This window comes from Drosophila eugracilis, unplaced genomic scaffold, assembly GCF_018153835.1.
Source record: "Drosophila eugracilis isolate 14026-0451.02 unplaced genomic scaffold, ASM1815383v1 contig_1765, whole genome shotgun sequence".
NCBI classification, from domain to species: domain Eukaryota; kingdom Metazoa; phylum Arthropoda; class Insecta; order Diptera; family Drosophilidae; genus Drosophila; species Drosophila eugracilis.
The window spans coordinates 6,390,091-6,411,891 of NW_024572605.1; the positions used below are offsets into that span (position 1 = coordinate 6,390,091).

Genomic DNA, 21,801 nt, shown 5'->3' on the forward strand with positions numbered 1-21,801 from the left:
TAGATTAACTTTGTGTCGTCTGTTTATTTAATGAATTTCTTTATTATGGGTAATTTTTTAACAAAGTTTTTGTTTTTTTGTTTTTTCCTTGGGGATATACTTGTGTTTTGAGTTTGAAAGCTGCTCCCTTGCTTTGTATAAATTAAAACTAGTTTTGTATTCTCTATATTGTATATATGGTTTGTATATATATAAAGTACTTTAGGTTTCTTTCTTTTTGTTTTTTTATCTTTCTTGTAAGGCCAAAAATGTCGAACTTAAATATGTCCAAATCGATTGATTATATTAACATAGTTCTTGTTGTTTTTGTTTCAATTGAAATATTGATGTCCTCGTCCCAGTTCTATGTTAGCTAGTGTAAATATTTCTCGCCTGGTTTTGTTGGGGAAAGGATTTTCAGAGAATTTGCAAAATAATTTTTGTTGTTTGTTGTTTTTTTTTTGTGGAATTTGCAAAATGTAATTTATTTGATTTTTTTTTTTAGTTTTTGTTGTATACATTTTATTTATAATTTTCCTTGCTATAATTAATGTTAATTAATATTTATGCCTGCCTGCTGAAATTTCCTCTTGAATATTTACCGAAAAAATGTTTTGATTAAGCTTTAAATTTAGTAAAAATGTGTTTTTTAGGGGGTGTTTTTAGGGGTAATAAGCAAGTGGGCGGGGGCATGGGGGAAAGGGGGTTGGGTTTTGTTTAAGACACACCAATTATCACCTACTATCCAATGTGTTTGTTGTTGTTTTTGTTTCATTTACTCTAAGTTTAACTAATTTATATAATGTAAGCATGTGTGTGTGTGTGTGTGTAATGGGTGTTTGTGTATATGTGTGTGTGTGAGTGTGTAACGTCTTTGTATAGTCAGTCAGTTATTTAATTGTAAATATTTAAATGTATCAACCAAAAAAGTTGCCGTTTGTTGCTTGTCTTTATTAATTTAATTTTTCAAGATTTTTTCCGTTTTCTTAATAATTTCTGCCAGGATCTGCGAAGGAAGGGATGGGGGATGGGGGGGCGTGGCATGCTGTCGGGGTCCGTCCGTCAGTCTGTTTTGGTTTTCATTTATTTTGTTTAAGTTTAAGTCTTAGAAACAATAAAAGTTTGTAATTATGCGTAGGATTTCATATCAAAAGTTTGTTTTGTTTTTCATTTTATTTCACTTTATTCTTTTTTTTTTTTTACTAAACCTTGGAACCGGATTGGGATTTGTCTATCATGTATATATATATATATGTATATATATATAGATATATATAGCCCTATATATACGTGTGTGTATGTACGTAATTATGTTATATTTAAGAAACTAATAAAAAGTTGTTTTTAAACAAAATATTGCATACTTTTATGTGCTTGCTTGAAATTTTCTGGTTTTCTTTCGATTTCTCGCTCACGTTTTAACTGCTACTTCTCCTCATCGTTCTTATATATTTCATGTTTTGTTTTTTTCTTCCTAAGCCTTAAACATCTGTTTGCTTTCATCATCATGATCATCATCATCATTCGTCTTATGTAAAATGTAAAAACGTAACGGTAAATTGTAAATATATTGTAATTGCATTAATCAATATAATTATAAGAACACATTTTCCGAGATATTCGATTTTTGTTTGTTTACAAAGAAATAATTGTTGTTAGGCATATAACCGATAAGACATAGTTATACATATACATCCGCTGTATATATAATACACATACTAATTTTAGTTACAACGTAAGGCAAAGACAACCTAGGCGGGTTCGGAATCGGGATATATAATATATATAGGGGGGATATTAACATTTAACCGAACTGAATATGTTTTTAATGGGGTAGACTAAAGGCTTTTCAGGCTGTGTAGAGAATTTCGCATGGTTTTAAGTACTTAGTCGATCTGATTTGCTCGGGTCTGGAGATATGAGAGAGAGAAAGAGAGAGAGAGAGAGAGTAGGGAGAGTTACATATACAAATATAACCTCGAAAATCAGAGTTTGATGCCCCTTGCTCGAAATGCAATCGGTTTCGGTTTCAGTTTCGTTTTCGTTTACGGTTTCGGTTTCGGTTCTCTACGAAGCAAAAGTCTTAACTGAGTTAACAATATTTTTGAAATATTTTCCCTTCCCTTTTACGTGTCATCCGCTCTGTCATATATAATATATATATGTATATATAGATAGAGTTCTGTGTTTTCTTTTACTTTCTGTTTGTTTTTTTTGTTTTTAAGTGAGTCCTTGGCGAGGATCACATCCTTGGTTGTATGCTAGCTTAAATCATGATAAAGTTTTTCTGTAACTGCTGCCTGCTCGCGGTGCAGTTTGCAGTTTTTACTCAAATAATTATTGTTGCCACATTCAGCGGCCCTCAGTCCTCGAGCAGCCGTGGTGGCTGCTGCTGCCCGGCAGGGGGCGCCACCGGCGGCAAGACACATCCGGCGGCAGCCGCATCCTCGGCAACATCCTCGCCCGCGGTCGTCTCCAGGAACGGCTGCTGCTCTTGTTATGTCAGGTCCTGCTGTGAATCTATCGAGAACAGCTCCTTGTACAGCGCCGGAAAAACGACGTTCGGGTGCTGCAGCTTGAACTTGCTCAGCGATTCCATGTGCAAAATGGAAATATCGCTGGAAAATGATAAGAAAATGTATTGTTATTATTGGGGTTTATGTTAAATTGGATAAAATTCTTGACAAAGTAGTTAAATCTTTACCGGAAATTGGGTATGTTATTCAGCAGTGTGTCCAGCACGGTGACATCGCCCTTGAGCGGCGCATGATTCGTTTCCAGCTCCTGCCGAATCGCATTCATGCTCAGATTGAAAAGCCTCTGTATTTCCGTATTACCACGCACTCCATTGCGTTCTATAAGGAAATTATTATTAAATACAAAAATCATAAAAGATTTAAACCAAACTCTCACCTGGCCAGAGCAACACTAAGCTCTGATACAGCGCCAGTTCGGTTTCAGTCAGTTTGAGTTCGGCTATCGACTTGGCCGTTTGGAAGATGCGCGACACCAGACGCATCTCCTCCGAGTCGGATGTGTAGAACGCTTCCTGGGGCAGCATAACATCGCCGTAGAGTACCGCGTTCTGTGAGAGATCTAGCAGTCTGGACATGCGAACAATCGCCAGCTCAAAGGAGCCCGTCTTCAGCAATAATATCTAAGGAAAGTAAAATTATTATTATACTTTCTTAGTAATAAAAAAGATTTCGATTTTTACCTGATCATCCTGACTCAGGCGCATGAATCCCGGTATTAGCTTAGCAAATTCGATTATGTTCTGTATCATTTGTGTAAGCTTCTCGGCGCAGTCCAGCCAGAGTTCCTCTTGGCCAAGATTCTTGTAGTAGAGAATGCGCGACACATCCTGAACAGTAAGAAATGATGAATTTAAAATGGCATACTTTTAGGCATTTTGATATATACTCACCGGCTGCTTTCGGAACATGTCGTGCACAGCTTCCAGTTTGGTATTTGTGTTGGCATGCGCCTCCGCCAGAGTCTTGATCAGCACATCGTTGATATCGCCATCCGCTGGATAGATATATAGATCAAAAATGTTAAATTAAATCAACTTAAGATTTAACCCTTAACTCACCGTGACTAATAAATTCGGGATCGATTATTGTACTGCGCGGCTCGTAGGTGGTGCTGTCCACATAGTCCGCCGAGATGTCGTACTGCATGGTCTGCTGGGGCGTTACGGATGCCGAATATCCGTAGGGGCTGCCGTAGCCCACCTCGTTGTTCGAATAGCCGCCGCTGTAGCTGAGTGACAAGAAGGGCATTACGGGTCGGGATGGTCAGTGTTGGTAGATAGGGAAGAGAAGAGCAGATAAAAGGAGGGAGATAAAGAGCGAGGTCATCAGGTGGGTTAAAAAAAAAAGGTTCAGAGGGTCAAGGGGATCACAAACAGATCAATATGGTGGGTCATTCTCATATCGGTCATACTGCACCTATTATAGTTGTTGTGATGCAGCTGATCGCTGCTAGAGGGCGTCTGTGTATCATAAACGGAGCTATCGGGTGCCGCATCACTTTGGGCCCTCATCTGGGCCTTATGGAAGCGCACCTCGTCCTCGACCTTCTCGCGCTGTTTCTTGGACATCCTGCCGAACTTTACAGCTGTAAAGGGGGTGTGGTCAAGGGGGTGGGATTATTACAGATTAATGCATAGCGGTTTTTGATCGCAGCCAGAGAAAAATTAGGGAAATCATAATTTAATAATAGATCTAAAAATTATTATTTTCCCTAAAAAATTTCTATGGCTGCTTTGTTTTACACTTTTTACAGACCATCACGACTCATTCCCAGTTTTAGGCACTTTTGCAGTCTACAATATTGACATCGGTTGCGATTAACACGGTCCACCACACATTGCTTGTTGCGCGGACACTGGTAGTTGACCACGGAGCTCTGCGACCTTCGAAAGAATCCCTTGCAGCCCTCGCAGGTGATCACGCCGTAGTGCACGCCGGATGACTTGTCGCCGCAGACTTTGCATGGAATTATCTCAATTTGAGCTGTAAAAATAAGATGGGGAAATATTTATTAGTAAAATATATTAAATATTTATTAAAGGTAAGATGTACGAGTGTGTATTAATTACTAATATTAATATATTTTTTAAATAACTCAAAACCGCATTGGCAAATTTATCGATGAAGTAACCCCAGACAGATCTCCCCTTAATATCTTAAAGTTGGAGGCCTTAAGTAATTTCCAATTGTAAACGCCCCGCAATTACAATCAATGGATTTCCCGATGCCAGCCTATGATCCATCCATTGTCGGAGTTCAGACAAAGCCACTTCGACCCCGGAGAACTATTGCGCAATATTGTAATGTATTATCCATGCAGCACAATGCAGGCGGTACCTTAAGCCACTTGTCTGCCCAGACAATAAAGAATATACCATATACCATTGCATGGTGTAGAAGAGAGGGATGGTCTTGGCTGCGAGGGGAGGGGGCAGATAGTGCGACAGCTGTTCGGGTTTCCCTTGCAATCCGCAATCCTTTCAGCGGTGATGCAATTTCCTGATCAACAGCAGTGCACCATCTCATCGCTGAGAACTGGTTCACGGAGAGAATTAAAATCTGCCGCAATTTACACTGGCCTCGAGTGTTTTCAGTTTTTATTTTTTTGCTTATATTTAAGAACTTTTTGTAATCTTTGGTTTTTGGATAAAAATTACAATTTTTAGTAAAATATTAATTAAACTTTTATGATAAGGTCGAGAAATTCATCTTCTACACCTTAAACTCTTGTAGCTTAGTGTAGGACTTTAAAGCCAGTGCAAGAGAGCGAAAGAGAGAGAGCGAGAGAGTGGTGGAGCGAGGGAGAGAACGCAAGCGGGCAGATTGGTCTCGTCTGGCGGCGGTATTGTGTAATCTAGGCGCTTTGCCTTGCTTATTTGTATTTGTATTTACCCACGAGGATGAAAGATGCGCGCTGAACCGAACGCACACAATCACAAAAAATGCCGACGCAGCAACAGCAACAGCAGCATCCGCAGTGGCAGCGACGCTGGCAGCTACGTCGATGTTAGCAGAGAAGGGGAGCACAATCAAAACACAACAGAAAGCAACACCAACACAAGCGTAGCTTGAAAAATGTGCCAAGCGTTGCCGTTTGTTGTTGTTGCTTTTTTGTTTTTGTTGTTGTATCGGATCGGAGAAATGTGTGACAGATGATGAGTGAGTGAGTGAGTGAGTAACCAGACTGTCGCTGTGTAAGTGAGTGACTGAATGTTTTTCAAGTGTCAATGAACTTTTTCCACACGGCAGTATCTCATACAGAGGCAGGCACACACAGCAGCATTCTCGGTGAGCAAAGAAAAAGAAAACAAAAACAAAATCGAAAAGAAAGTTCTCTGCTTGACGTACTCTTTGCTAACCGCACTCTCTTTAAGCAGTTACTCTTAAGCGTCTAAGAGCGTGCAACTCTCTGTCGATGCAATTGAGCAAGCAGACAGATATTTAATTATGCTAGAATGTGTGTCGTCATCGGTGAAAAGGATGGGTTTTTTTTAAAGAGGGTTTTAAGAGGGGGTTTGGCTCACTTAAGGCAGCTTAAACTTTTTTATCGTTCTCGGGCATTACGAAATACTCGAAATACTTGCACGGCAAATGCAGTATTTGTAAGGCCTTTCCCCCGAAAAAACACACACATAAATCTTTATCTGAAGTACCGGAATGTGCGTGTTTATGGGTCTTCAGACAGATAAGTCGCATAAGTTGAGGGTAAAATGCACTAGAGAGCGACAAAGAGAGAGAGAGAAGGCACATTTACCGTTATGACAGGTAAAAGCTTCAAACTTTCCAGGCGATTCCCACTCATTTGTATGCAACTCAGGAAATCGATAAGTCAAGCGATAGCACTTACACATGTTTTCTTTTTAAAGTTGGAACTACTCTTCCTTTTCACAAATTTTGAGTTTTGACTTGAAAATTGACTTTAAAAATAAGTTTTTGGTTAAAAGTAAAGGTTAATAAAATATAAAAATAATACAAATTGTAGTGCAAAAGCGATTGTTTGTTGATCTAACCTCATCCTATTATTAGAACTCCAAAATGTCTGGCTCAAACTTACATGGTAACACGACACCTTTGGGTAATTAACTTTAAACCTACGCACATTTTCGCCCTCATTTGTGTTAACAAATAGCACGGACAAATATTTACTTAATACGCGTTGCGGAAAAGTGTGTCATGAAATACATTTTATTGTCTTATTTGGCATTTTTTGCGTTGTGTACTTTGACAACGAGAAAACAAAAATTTATGACATACTTTTCTTGAAACGAACGCAAATATTGGGTGAAATTGTTTGCTTATCAGAGGTAAAAGCCAGGAATAAAAAGCTGAATTTAGTGTAAGTAAACATGAATAAATAAATGCCCAAAGAGTTACGATAATGTTTTTTAATTAAATTGCGAATGTATAATTAAGATGTAAGATTTTTTTTACGACTGGCACGAAATGCATTTTTGCTCAATGAAAACGCATCCATTCAATTATTAGGTAATTCCACATCATCACGAACACGCACCGTTGTCGGTTACAAGAAAGAAAAAACAGAAATGAAAACAAGTTGTAGTTAGTCAACGAAAGAAAACTGCATTTTGTGGTTAATCAACCAACAAGTTTGCAACGCCTATATTTATAACGTGAAAGAAAATTAATTGCCAACCAAAAAAAAAAAAAAGCGGCTTAATAAATAAAATTCTGAATGGCCAACGTTGGATAAAAACTGCGAGAGAAAACCGCCCAAATATTTTGCATATGCAATTTATTTGCGACGCCCGGCGGGCTTGCTCTTTTTTTTTGCTTTTGCTGGTTGCAGCAATAACCAGAAGTCAAAATTAATATGTTCTTCTTTATTGCGAATGCATGCCCGCAAAAAATGCAGTTCGCCAAGAAGTAAAAAGTGTAAAAAGTATAAAAAGCATTCGCACATGAATGTGTGCACACTTGCATACGAAAATTAATATGCAGCGACATGTGCTAACGAAAATGCACACATATATATATATATGTAAAAACCCGGGAGATCGGGCGGAATAGTGGACAGGGGGAGCCGGTCGCAAGAGCGGAAGGAGTGGGGCTGATGCATATGAATTGCACTTTTTGGCACTGCGGCGAACGGCAAAGTCAAATAAAATAACAATAACAACGCCAGAAACTAAAGCAATGATATAAAAAATAACACACACATAATACCTCATGAACAGTGTGACAAAATGTAAGCAATGTGCTGTTAAAAAATGTATTATTATTATATTATAAATTATTAAAAGAAAGAGTTAGAAATCATCATACGCGCCAAAAGGTAGGCAATGCTTCTTAAAAGGCCAGTGAAAGCTTTTTATAAAAATAATAATCTAAATTTAATATGAATATATTTTAAATCTTTTAATTCTTATTTTTAAATCTCTATAAAATGCATTACACTTTTTTCCAACACAGAACCACTGTTCCTCAGCAGAGAGTACAAAGCACAGTCAATTTTGAGTTGCCCATGTGGCAGCGCAGTCAACGTTGCTGCGACTGCGATTGCTGTTGTTGCTGCTCCTGCAGTTGCTGCTGCTGCGACTATTGCACAAGTTGTTCGTTCGTTGAAAACGCCGACGATGACGCGGCAGCGACAGCGACGTTGACTGAGGCACGAGCTGGCAGCGTCGTCGGCAATTCGCAATTCGCAACTCGCATTCGCAGAGGCAAAAAAGCAGCTTCGTAAGTGGGTCAGCGAGCTGTGGGGTCAATGCACCAGCCGACTGCCTTGTGGCCAAAAGAGAGAGCCCAAGAGAGCACCAAGCTCTCTTCCCATATATTTGTACTCTTCTCTGTCGTGTTTCATTCTTTTGCCGCCAAGCCAAATGCTAATAGAAAACTGGTTTTCAGCTTTCACAAAAAAGGTAAAAAAAAAATAAAAGGAGGAGCGGAGCAGGAGAGAGGAGTAGAGAGGCTCAGAGGGGGGTCATTTTTAGCCGGCTGTGCGAAATGCCGTTAGAGAAGAAATAGCATTAGCATTAGCATTAGCATGCTGGCTACGTAATTTGTCGCTTTCTTTTCAGTCAGCTTATTGTTGTTATTTTCCCTTTGCATATTTGTTAACCAACCAGAAAAAAAAAAGTTCGTAGAATGCCGTTAGAATTTCGTAAGGTTCAAAAATTCATTCATCACGAAATATATACACATTTAGACATAACATAAGATGGCTATAAAGTTTGGCTAACGGTTCGCTTGTTCTTTTTTTGGCCACATGATGAAGACGTTGGCTTGGCATTTTTGTAATGTTTACATTTCGCACTCGCTGGCTCTTTCTCTCTGTCTTTTCCCTATTGCCATCTCCCTTCCACTGCCCGCGTACGTGACGCGTTCGTTCTTTTGTTGCCAACAAAAGAATTTCTCATATACAAATTTTTGACTGGGCCCACAAGTTTATTGACCCACGAAATACAAAAAAAAGAAAAAATGAGGAGGCTGAAACAGCGGAAGAATTTGCCATTTTTAGTCGATTTAATGAAATGCTAAGCATTTTCACCAAATGATGTAATTTTCTCCTCGTAATCCAATCGCTTTCTATATGAGTTTCACACAAAGTATCGATGGGGATATATGTATATATAAAAATTCGTTCAGAACAATTAGTCAGTTTGCGGGATACATGACGTATGCGCAATTTATTATATTGTTTCCCAAACATCACGTATACGCCACTTCACGTGATGTTCGCTGGGGAGAACAATTGGCTAATATTTTATATATATATATATATATTTATTCAAATTGGAAGAGAGAGCGGCTGAAATTTACTAGTTTTCTTCGAAATGATTCACGGTGATTGTGGAAAATTTCCCTGTAAAGTGTCGAATTAGATTTATAGGCAATTATTTGTTGCGTTTAGTAAAATTATTTGCTAGTCTATATATAATTTGACTTAAAGTTTGCTTTGTGGAATATTTGAAATACACTAAGCGCAGAAGAATCTTAAGCTAACTTCCTAAGATCATTATGTCCCTGATGTGAGACACAAAATATAAGGTTAAAATATGTTTTATATATAAGTTAATCTTTGTAGCAAATCAATATTTAAGAGATATTCGCAGACCTGCTAATAAACAGTAAACAGCGTCACTATTAATGACGAAGTCTACTTTTAAAATTCCTTATACTCTTTATAGTCTTTTAATTCAAATGCTAAACTGATTAAAACGTCACAACATTCAATTAAGTTACTCTAAAGCTGAAAATCCATTTAAAGACTTTACTTATATGCCTCACAGAATGTAAACAAGTTTTCAAATCTGACTGATTGCTGAGGAAAACAACATTTAGCGTTGAAATCGCTTTGAAAAATCCCTGAACAATGGTCCCAGCCAGGAGTTTTTCGTATGGGTAAATGCATATTTATGTGCTTGACATCGACGTGCGAGTATATACCCCAACCCAAACCCAAAAAAAAAGAAAAAACAAATACCATAGCATAAAAAGTAGGCCTGTGGCATTATTTATGCACACTTCGAATGCACCAGCTACACTGCAGCATAAATGAAACTCAACGGAAAAAATAAATAGAAAAAACTAGAAAAACACATGGAAAATACCTTGAAAACCTCAAAAGCCACACACAAAGCTTGTAAACTGACTTCTTGGGTTTCTGATTGTTTTTCTTCTTTCAATTTTTGCGCAACAAATGCACTTAAGTAGCCAATTATTTATGGTATTTAAGTGTTTTGACTAAAGCATCAACAAAAAAAAAAAAAAAAAAAAAAGAACTCAACAACAAGCAGCTTGCAGTTTGCAATTTGGCCAAAACAAGAATTTTCAAGTTGAGCCAGACCAAGACAGTCACACAAATCGCATATATATACATTTGTATACAAAAAATGCAATCTGTCTTAGTATTTGTAAGTGTGGGGAGGAGGAGGGAAAAGAGTTCTTGAGGAAAATCCATTCATAGTGGTCGTTTGGGTTGATGGAAACCAGGCAAACTCGTTTTTCCACCATTAATTAAAATTTGTTTTTTATTTTTTTTTTTTTTTTTTTGTTGATTTTGACTGAAATGTCTGCAAAATTAACAACAACGATTGCAGTTTGCTACTGAAAAAAAAGGCAGAAGAAAAACCCCAAGGAGCAAGCGAGAGGGTGCCAGAAAGTGTGTGTGAGAGAGAGAGAGAGCGAGAGAGAGGTATAGAGATAAAGTGCTTCTATCCGCCCTGTTGGCTGTACTGCCGCTGGCGTCATGCAAATTGTAATCAACAAACAACAAAAATTTTCTGTAAAGTTGAAAACTATACTGCAGGCACAGTGAGCACTCGCCTTGAGCTGGCAAATGTATAATTAAATCTAACCAAAAAGCTGCTGTCTCTAAAATATATATATATATATCTTAAGTACTATAGTTACTGTTTATAAGTTGATTGCTTAAGTTGTCTAAAAACTGGCTCTGCTATTAAGCGTTAAATGTGAATTAAAAATTACTAAATATTTTCTTTAAAACTTCCAAATTTTATTGAATTTTTAGAACTAGCTTAACTAGCTTTTGTTTAAGCCAAAATCTACCCTTCTTTCTCTAAACTTTCATAATTTTAAATTTATATTTAATAAATTTTCTAAAATATTAGGCCGCCCCCAAAGTAAAGTTGCATATTCCATTAGCCCAATGTACATCCACTGTGCATTGTGTTGTTGGACCAGCAACAACATTCATTTTGTTTTTCCACTTTTCGCTGCCAACTTCACCGCGCTCCCTCCCCCTTTTTTGGCCCCCTTACAACCGAAACCAACACCCTGCCCCCTTCCGTTTCATCATGCAACTGTTCGCGCCGCGTCGCACTAATATCCGTCCTTGGCTCGTCTGTTCAACTTTGTCCCAGTTTTTCGCATTTTGTTGGCGCGCTTTGCCTCCACAAATGTTGGCGTTGCATTCTGTCTAAGTGTGTGTGTATTAGACTTTGTATCTGTGTGTGTGTTTGTGTGCTTGGAGCTGCTTTTGCAATTGTATGCGTTTCGTGTGCATATATATATATATATACATGTATTTGTCTATTCATTTGGCGACGCGACTCAAATGCAATGTCTGTGAATCTGTTTGTGTCTGCATTGTGGGGCACATGCAATCTTTTATTTGCTGCCTATATATATATATATGTATATATACGTATATACATACACTGGCAAGTAATCACGAATATATATATATAGTACACCCCTAGATATATACCTCGTATATGTATTTTCGTGACAAACTCACGCACAAAACGTTAAACTATGCGAAGAGTTGCATAGATAAGATACGCAGCTGTGGGTTAATGGTTAAGGGGAGGGTGGGAGGAGAGGTTTTTTCTGGGGGCTGTTGCATTCGTTAGGTAGGTGGGGGGGAGGGGGACTGGGGCCCACTCATGCATCGCATTTGATGTCTGCTTTATAATTACTAGAATAATATCATTTAATTTGTTGTATTTTTTTCTACCACTGAATAACATAATGAAAACGTTTGTCATTTTGGTTATTAGATTTTCCTTTTTTTTCCGAAACCACACACTTTATTGAACGGATGTTCATTATATATTCTCTCGTGATGCACAGTGCATGTTGTCACATTCGAAAAACTGCAATTAACCTAATAATGCTGAGCATTAAATTAGTTTGAGAGATGGTTGTAGAGAGAATGAAAGTGGGAAAAACAAATATAACAAGAAATTTAATGTGAATTGAATTTAATGTGATTTTTCAGCTAAGAAAATATAAGAAACATTATTTTAAAGAAAATTTGGAAATATTTCTAGATAAAATCAGAAATTTCCATAAATATCTAACAATTTCTTGTCAAAATAAGTTTTTTCCAGAATTGGTAAATCGTTTCCCTGAAGTTAGGGAAAACCCTTTCCATCTTTATCTAGTCCTTGCAAATCCTTGTTACACGCCACTATCACCGATAATATAACTATAGAACTTTCTAGTCACCATTCGCCACTCAAGTCTAGTATTCTATTTTGATTTCTTGTCTATAGCTTTGGTATATAGCATTGAAGTTGCGGTGGCCTTATGACACACATTCTGTGGTTAAGCTTATCTCGTTTATATATATATGTAAAAAAAAAGTGTATTTCTGCCTTACTTATATACAACAATAGTCTAAAGGAGTGCTAGACAAAGACAAAGTGATAGCGTTAGCTACATCTCTGTCCCTTGATCATAGTCCAAAAATAAAATATTTAACAATCATTCGTCTTTAGATAAAATGATTAGAAGCCGAACTTTAATATGCTATATCTTCTAGTAAATCGATTGATAATTCCCAGACATTTCGATGGGTTGGTTTGTCTTTATGGTGTTTCGTTGTCACTATCTCTAGAGATTATGTTGCCCCAAAGAGGTCGTTGAACTCATCGCCTGTTTAGTCATCTATTTGCTTGTTTTGGTTTCCTTTGGCCACACTCTTGTTCTTGTAAGTTTCCATAAATTATCAGAGTAAATAAAAATATGTGGTTTCTGCATTTTTTTTTTCTAGGACATAAGCGAATGAACTTTTGGCAAGGGGAAAACAACAATAACAACGAGCAGGGAAAAAGAACATATTACTCTATTTGCTTCCAGCAGACAGACCAAAATATTTCAAAATATTTGCATGCTCCACATACGGATTCTAAATGGATATATAGAGGGTGGGAATCGATGGGGAATTCCATGCCAAATTTAGGTTTTTTTTTCTTTTCTTTTTTTTCGAAATGTTAAGATGCCTGAACATGCTCGTCGAATTTTGTGTATTTAAGTGCCGCCATATTCATTACAAACATCTGTCAAAAAATGGGAATTTTCGCCAGGAATTTCTATGACCAGCAGCTCCTGTAGCTTTTGTTTGCCAGATGGAAATCTTGAAGAGATTGGGAAGTTAACTTAAAAGGGGTTTGTAAATAATTGGAAATATTGATATATAAAGACTTTTATTGCTATTTATTTAAACAATGAGGGTCGCAAAGTGTTTATTATCAACATGCGTGCGATATAAATTTCATTTTATCATATATTTCTTTATCAAGGCTTATAAAAAAACAGTTTTAGCGCTATAAACATTTTTGAAGATTATGTAACTGAAAATTTAATTGATTTTTGATTATTTTAAATACAAAATTGTTTAGTAAACAATCTTTGTTTTTATCGGTTCTCTTTACATCTATATCTACATAATGTTCTCAGTCTGTTATCAACGGATTCTTTATAGCTTATCTATTTTTAGCACTGTTTATATAGTTTTGTTATCATAATAATTAAAATAGAGATTTTTCTTAACTATTTTATACATTTTATTACTTTTTAAGCTAAATAAGTATTTTTTACAATTTTTCCAATCACTTTTCCCACATCTTTAATACTAACTCCTCACCAACTGATCTTTAAGCTAGTAAAAATCCTATTTATAAGCTTTTATCGTTTGTGCTCAATCGAAGAAGTTAACGGCCGCCCAGAAAGGAAGTCAAAAGTTCGGCGACTTTTCTACGATGGGCAATTAATACGGCATTTACATGAGCGATAGAAGCCGTAATCGTGGAAATTCACGCAATAATTGTCAAACAAAGAATTTCCCTTGCTCTCTCATTCACTCTCTCTCTCTCTCTTATTCTTTCTTTTTCACTCATTCGCTTTTATGGCTCCAAAAACTTTGACTGCATAAATAATAATTTTAGTTTGTTTGAAAAGAGAAATAGAAATGGGGGAGAAGTGGAAAAAGCCATAGAAAGTATTGCCCATTGTTTGTTGTGTTTTTTTTTTTTTCATTTTATATTATGTTGTTTTTGTTGGTTTTTTGATGTTGTAATATGCGTGGCGTGGGCTGCGCTGCCAGCGTCGCTGCTGATGCCGACGTCAACGCACGCTCCCGCATAACAGTCAACGAACGCCTCGCTCTCACGCACTCTCTCCCGCTCTCCCAATCAGCGCCTCTCTCTCCCCCATTTGCTCTATCAGAAAAGTGCGTAAGTGTGCGTGCGTGCGAGTTGAATGACCGCCGAAAATAATTTTTTCCTCGATTTTAGACTTTTACTATGTTGACGCTGGCGATGATGATTGTGGATGTGTGAATGTTGTATGTCTGTGTAGATGTGTGTGCTTTGGCGCTTCTCGCACAGACACACAGAAAGGAACTACTCATGCACAGGGGCGCTAGCCAGGGGGGCTTTTAAAGGGGGCTCATTAGATCAAAATAAGAGTTTTATATTAAACAAGTTTTAATTTAAATAAAATATTTACTCAGGAAATATATTTTTTAGTATCATCATTTACAATATTTAAAAATGTATTAAAAATCTTGTAAAAAATGAATTTAAAAGTTTTTACGGTTTTCATTTTGTTTACTTTAAAATTCAATAAGCATAAAGATTTCTTAATAAGGTTAAATTGTTTTATATTTCAACCGTATCAATCCCCTTCTACGCCCCTGCTCGCACGCACACTTTCTCAAGCTGTCAGAAATTTTGTAGCTTCATAGTTTTTGGTTTTTCGTTTGTTTCGAGTGTTAAACGGGCGTTCGCACTATCTCGCTGGGGCGTTTTGGGGGGAAAGGGGGAGGTGCCGGTTTGGGCTTGGATGGCCTGCATGGGTCCGCTTTTTTCCACACACACACACACACACACACGTGCATTTCTTTTTGTTTTATTTGTTGCGTGTGTGTTTGTGAGCGGACTACACAATCAGCCGAAGCAACAGCAGCATTTCACTTTAACAAAACTTTTTCGGTCTGGCTTTTTTGAATATTTTTCTTTAATTTTTTCTTTACTTTACCACTTCTCTGTATCTATCTCTTTCTTTCGCCTTGGTAAGGGCCAATGTTGTCAACTCTTTCGCTTTTTAAAATTTCGTTTTTGGCCGCTTTCTGTTTACGCCGCAAAATTTCTTTCTTTCTTTCACTTTGCCTACGTTTCTATCTGTTTCACCAGAAAGAAAGGCAAACCAAAAAAAAAAAACGCAGTAGCAGCAGCGAAAAAGTGAAAATTTCAATAATAAAAAAGTTGAGTTTGCGGAAGTCATAAAGGCAAATTGCATGCCAAAAGTAACAGTGACCGAAGTCAAGAAACGGCACCCCCCTCTTCGCCACCCATGCAGCTGGCTTAATTACTTACACGCAACTTCGAAAAACCCGGGGTTAGATTGCTGCCCGCGATTAAGATTTATGTTAGAAATAATATCCTCGCTGTTCCCCGACTCAAACCCTAATTGCATTCCCCGATGACCTGCTAAGGGGTCAAAGCACTCCAATTAAATAGGAATTAAATTAGTTAGGCTTGCTAAAGTTTAAGTCCTGGGGAGGAGTGATTAATGCTCTAGAAAGTTCATTTAGTTAAATCATTTTCTTAACTTCTTTTTAATAATCTCTTATTGTACATTTTTGGCTCTGCATTAAGCAATCGACTTGTTAAATTATAGATTATTATCCTGACATAAATGTTTCATTTAAAACCTTTTCAATCTTTACATATTCCTTTAAAATGTTACCCACCAAAGTTTCTTTTTTAACGTCAAATAAAAACTACCCAAAATACAATCAAGTCAATTGTTAAGAGCCAAAAATACAAATCTAGCCAATAACTGTAAAAGAAATACAAAGCAAAGAGCTAATTAACTAACACCGTCAAACCGAAAATTGTAATTCATACATCTACAATATATTTATATGGCTTGTTGAAACTTTGTTGGCATTACAATATGGCATATACCTATATATATAGATAACATATATATCTATACATATATATTTTTATGACTGGCGCGCGAATTTTAATTCGCAAGTTTCTTTTTTTTCCATTTTATTTTATTATGATCTCCTGCTGTACGCTTTTTATGATGCCAGCCGGTGCCTGAGTTACATATACAATTTGTATCTTTATAACATTGTATCTGTATCTGGCAGCAGCGAAGAAAGGGTTTTGCAGTCGTCTCTTTCCTGTTCTTCGATTGCCATTTTTTCAAATTAGTTGAATTGTCAATGCAAAAAGGCAACAAACCGCTCACAAACAAATGCAAACACACGCAAGTTTGTTTCGTAATATTCATTTGGCTGTCTTTCTTCATTTACGAATTTCATGGATTTCCCTTTAAATAATGTTGTTGTTGTTGCTGTTGTTGCTGTTCGTTGAGAAACCCAAGTGACTTTCACTGCCAAGACAACGAAAATATAAAAATACAAAAAGAGCAGCAACTCATTTCGGGACCAACTGACTGACTTACTCACTGCCTGACTGACTGACTGACTGACTCCGCTCTGCCACATAAAACCAGCAACTTAACTGGATTTCATTAAATTTATACTTTATTTTGTTTTCTTGCAGTTTTTTTGTGCAATTCTCTTGCAACTTTTTAGTGGATTGAAAGTTCACACTTGTCGCTTACTTCACTTGTTGTCTTGGGAATATTTAAGAAATAATATGAAAAGACTTCCTGAAGGACTCAAAAGTATTGAGTTTACTCAGGCAAATAGTTTATATAATATTTATGAAAGCGGAACTAACTTTTATGTGTTTTGTAAAGTCTAGACTGTGGCTTACGATAATGAGAGTTCATAATGTTGCATAATAGTGTATATGCACTTTGTTGCTTTAAAAAGTTGATCCTTCTTATAAGAACCTTTAATCTTCAAGCATAAACCCTTTAATTTTCGTACATCCTATAATATTTTTACAATCTTAAACTTAGTAAACTTTTAGTTTAGTTTTAGGTTCAAAACTCAGTTTCCTTATAATGAATACTATTTAAAACTCATTATATTTCTTATATTTTCTTTTTATTACATTTTTACAAAGCTAGAAAACCCCTTTGCTAAAGGTTGCAATTCCCCCTTTCATTACAGAATATTTTCCAACTTAATTAAGGACCAACTTTGATGTAAATGAGGATTGCTTTACCTTTGATGGAGCCGCTGGAGTTGTTTTGTCCCGTTGGCGATTGGACGTTGCTTTGACCGAGATTGTTTGCGTGTGCTTCCAGTTTCGAAGTGACGCTGCTCCACATGTCAAACATACGTTGCGTATACATAATTATTAATGGGAAATGCGAAGCTTTGGTGACGTTTGTAACGTTTGCTGTTGTTGCCGCTGCAGTTGATTGGTGAAATAGTTATAGTTATAGTTATGTACACTTGGTATCAGTTGATGCAACCGCTGATGAACACGGGCACTCGAACAGACGGCCATACGCGGCGTATACGCAATCAATCTGCTCTTTGCAGTTGAATGAATTTCGAATTTCGCTTAGTTTCTTTTCGGTTTTTTTGTTTTGTTTTGTTTTGTAAATATGTAAAACGTTGTATACAGTATTTAATATATAGATATATATACTTTATATAGCTGCCCTTCGGTTCCAATTGTATTAGCCAATCGTCTTATTGCACTTGGTCTTTAAGTTTAATATTTTTTTTTGTGTGTTTTTTAGATGCTTGTCCGTAGATGCTTTTATGAATGAATTTTCAGCGCTTTTCGCGTTTTCAGTGTGAATCAAGAACTATCACAGTGTGTGTGGGTGTTTTTTTTTTTTTTTGTTTTTGTTGTTGTTTGTGAGACGGGGGGCTGGGGGGCGATGTGTGAGGGGGCTTGCCAATCGATATATATATATATATATTTATATGTATATATATTTGTTTTGTATATTGCTATATATCTATATGTATGTATATAATGATCTAACGTTGTCAGGCCTGTAGGTACTAAATTGTTGATGTTGTTTGGATCTGATGTTATATATGTTGTTGCTGCCGCTTAATTATTTTTGTTTATTAAACTATTTTTTAATAAGACACTTGTTCGCGTATGTATTTAACTTGTTTAGTTATCTAACTTTATCGTTTATTTAAAGCAATTTTCTATGATTTGATAATATCTATTTTAGATCGAACGACCAAACTTTAACCCTTTTGCAGTATGTGCAGATTGTTGCTGTTGCTGCTATTGTTATTGCTATTGTAGTTTTTGTTTTTTTGGGTTGCTTTGGGCAGTTGTTGTTGCTGCTGCTGCTTTATCACTTTCACTGTGTTGTTGCTGTTGCTGTTGCTGCTGCTGCTGCTGCTGCTTCTACGGTTACTGTGATTTTTATTGTGTTGCTTGTTGCTGTTGTTGTTGCTGTTGCTGCTGCTGCTGGTTTCTTTATTGTTATTGCTGCTGCTGCTGTTGTTGTTGCTATGCTCATTGTTTTGTCGATTTCTCTGTTTTGCTTGATTCCAAATCAAAATTTCCAAAAATACGAAAATTTCACGACAATTAATTCCGGAAGACATTTAGGCGCAATCTGTTTCTCATCGATTCGAACTGTCGCTGCCTTGGAAACGTTCATCTGTTTTTTTACTTCTTTCAATATATATACATATATATATCTTCGATTCAGGCCCTCAGCCTGAACACTTTGATGTACAAAATGGTTTGGCCAGTTATGTAAATACTTTTGCTACGCACTGTCAGCCATGGCCAAATCATGGCATTCAGCATATTGCACGGGAATGATGTCTGCAAGGTGGGGGTATACATTTTTGTTATATAAAATTGCAAGATCTTCGATTGATTGATTATCAAAGATTGATAGATCGATGAGTGCCCAAATGTGTGTGTGTGTGTGTCTTAAGGTTTGTCTTTAGTTTATAGTTAAAACGAATCTGTCAAGTCTTTGGAAAGGTTTAAAAGTTAGAACTTGATAGCCTTCAGTAGATAATTTGGAGAGAAAGAGATGACATCCTTCTTTTGGGGAAAGCAAATAGGAACTACAACCCGGAAGTGCTACGTAACATATTTTCTCAGACCAAACAAGACAAAACCATTTTATATATCCTCATCGCATTACAGAAAGGAAGCTGAAGGATCTAATGATATAATATCAGAACGAGAGCAATTAGGATAAGGGTGCTATTAGAATTATTTAACATCGGAACCACAATAACCCTTTCCATTCCTATATATTAACTCCAGGAACTCAGGAACTGTGCCGAACCCCAAACCACAAAACATATAACCCCTAGCTCTCCCTTTTTTTTCGGTTGGCAACTCCCCTTGGCTGCTGATGACTATATGGACGTGGACATGGAAAATCGATAGAGAAATGGGATTTAAGGGTGCCCAGACAGACGATGGGGTTTTTCGGTGGCGTTGGAGGTGGTGGGGAGTGCTCTTCTAATGGGGAAAAACTGTGAAATGCAGTGCATAAATCTCGTCGCCAAGCATAGTGGGTGTGTTCCTGTATGTGTGTTAGTATGGGTAAACATAGAAAAAAGTTCTATGACCCAAAGCTCAAACACACACACACACACTCATACAGAGGAAAAACGAGCGACAAACGAGCCGGCAAACCCAATGAATATAAAAACATTTTTACTTTTCTCTCTCCCTCTCCCTCTCTTTTCTTTCTAGTTTTTGGAGGTGGGTGGGGGAAGGCTTGTAATCACTTTGTTGGTGGTTTGGGGGTGGCTTTTGGGTGGCCATGCGGAAGCCTCTGGCAGACATATAAAATACGTCACCAAAGCGACAGCAACAACACTGAAATTGTGCCAGCTCAGAAACAGAAAGAGACAGCAGGCGCATGAAGATAGAGCGAGCGAGAGAGAAAGAGAGAAATTTACATATAGACAAAACGCAAAGAAAAACGCTGAAAGGAAAATGAAAATGAATAGTCGCACAGTGGAAATGAAAAATTCTCTCGCAGCGACAACGAACTTACTAACGGTACTAAAGCTAACGAGCCGGTCAAGCCGATGATGAAGCAGAGCGAGAGAGAAAGAAAGAGAGAACGACAGCGTTGGTGAAAAGGGAAGAGAGAGGGGGTCGGTCGAAGCCGAAGGCGGTTACAGTTACAACAGCAACAGAGCGACAGCAAAGCAGACGACAAAGTTTACAAGGCAGCGCTGCTGGCTTCGCAGTTGCAGCGCAGCTTTTACTGTTGCTGTTGCTGGGTTGTTATTGCTGTTGCTGCTGCTGCTGCCGTCGCAGTACGTTGACGCCGACGAAAAAGACCAATGACCTATGGGTGGGCCATGCCGCTGCCCCCACTTTTCCGCCTGGGACTTCTGCTTAGGCTGTTTTCCGCTTCTACACGGTCAGAAAAGTTAAATAAAATGCTCAGCATTTTGATAATCTTTCTTGAAATTTCACAATTCTATCAAATACCTATCTTTAAGATCTTTAAATCTCATAAAGGTTAAAGAACCAATCACCTTTATTTGTTGAGATTAAAAAACAATAAAAAATCTATTTTAATAGTCAAAATAAGGAAAGTTTTCATAGCAAAGAAACTACACCAATTATATCATTTTATCTTAGCATCCCAAAAAGGACATCTCTAAGACTGCAGATTTCTCTGCGTGTAGCCAGAGTTGTTGTTGTTGCTGGGGTGGCACACTTATGGGGCGACACATGGAGTGCGCTAACGTATGTGTATGTGTGTGTGTGCTTAGCAATGTTGTTCCACTAACGGTAATGCAAACAGTCGACTAAAAAGGCAGGAGAAGCACAAGAAGAAGCAGCAACATCAGCAGCAGAGGCGACAGAAAAGGAGGCGCTGAGTGGGTGGTGCTGGCGACGACCGACTTTGCTCTGCTCTGAACTCGCCTGAACTGAAAAGTCGGTGCAAGTACTCGTACTGCCGCCTCTAAACTGCTTCTAACGACAACAATAACAATTGTTGATAATCATAAGTTGCCACAATGGACACAGACAGTAGGGAAACTGCAGCGGTAACAAAAGGGGCCAGAAAATTGTATGTGTGTGGACAAGAAAAGGGCATTGCAAGCAAAGCATCTCATCTCATCTCATGCTTTGTACTTAGAGATTCGGGTTCCTAAGATCTCTCTTTATGGAGGATGGTGAAGAACGCCAAAGACAATGGACTCAGAAGCTAACTAATACTGGGAACCCTATGAAAAATTGCGAAAAGCTTTCAACTGACAGTTTGGTCCATAGTTGCTCCAAAAAGGGGTTGTTAATTGGGGGAACTGTATTTTCCATATGGTATGTGCAAGCTATTTGGTCAAAGGAAGGAGTCATTGTTGGCTAAATATACTAATTATCATCATCAGTTTTCCCTTCAGTGAATCATAGGATTAAAATATTACTTTAAGTTTAAGAATATATAAGAATATATCATTAAAATGTTTTGGAAATATTAAAGAAAAAACATTTATCAAAAGAAGAGAGATTGAAGCTAGAGAACATTTATCTTAAGTTCCTTGTCTACTTATTTCGGATTAAAAAGAATGGAATCTCAAAAAGATCTTTGAAGAAAAAGTTTGTTAGTCTCAAAAAGTTGTTCATTTTATATAGAAAAATGTTTCAAAAAGTGAAAAGACGACCAA

The 21,801-nt window shown here is 37.3% G+C and overlaps 2 protein-coding genes across 4 annotated transcripts in view; both read right to left on the bottom strand.

The window, feature by feature from the left end:
- LOC108104799 (probable nuclear hormone receptor HR3) overlaps window positions 1-21,801 on the bottom strand; it is a 28,439-nt gene continuing 6,638 nt past the window's right edge. The window contains exons 1-9 of one of the 3 annotated variants that reach the window (XM_017211072.2): window positions 17,381-17,730; window positions 4,272-4,499; window positions 3,933-4,101; window positions 3,575-3,744; window positions 3,407-3,510; window positions 3,197-3,343; window positions 2,893-3,136; window positions 2,684-2,834; window positions 1-2,597 (exon numbers count right to left, since the gene is read on the bottom strand). In XM_017211072.2, the coding sequence (XP_017066561.1) occupies window positions 2,477-2,597; window positions 2,684-2,834; window positions 2,893-3,136; window positions 3,197-3,343; window positions 3,407-3,510; window positions 3,575-3,744; window positions 3,933-4,101; window positions 4,272-4,499; window positions 17,381-17,510 (1,464 nt within the window). In that variant the 5' untranslated portion in view covers window positions 17,511-17,730 and the 3' untranslated portion in view covers window positions 1-2,476. Of the gene's footprint in view, window positions 2,598-2,683; window positions 2,835-2,892; window positions 3,137-3,196; window positions 3,344-3,406; window positions 3,511-3,574; window positions 3,745-3,932; window positions 4,102-4,271; window positions 4,500-17,380; window positions 17,731-21,801 lie in introns of those variants that run through there. The other 2 variants (XM_017211071.2, XM_017211070.2) reach the window with 2 other exon arrangements.
- Window positions 17,828-18,842, bottom strand: LOC121530571 (GATA zinc finger domain-containing protein 15). Its single transcript, XM_041819920.1, has one exon. It carries the CDS (start codon window positions 18,742-18,744, stop codon window positions 18,376-18,378), a length of 369 nt encoding a protein of 122 aa, XP_041675854.1. The 5' UTR covers window positions 18,745-18,842; the 3' UTR covers window positions 17,828-18,375.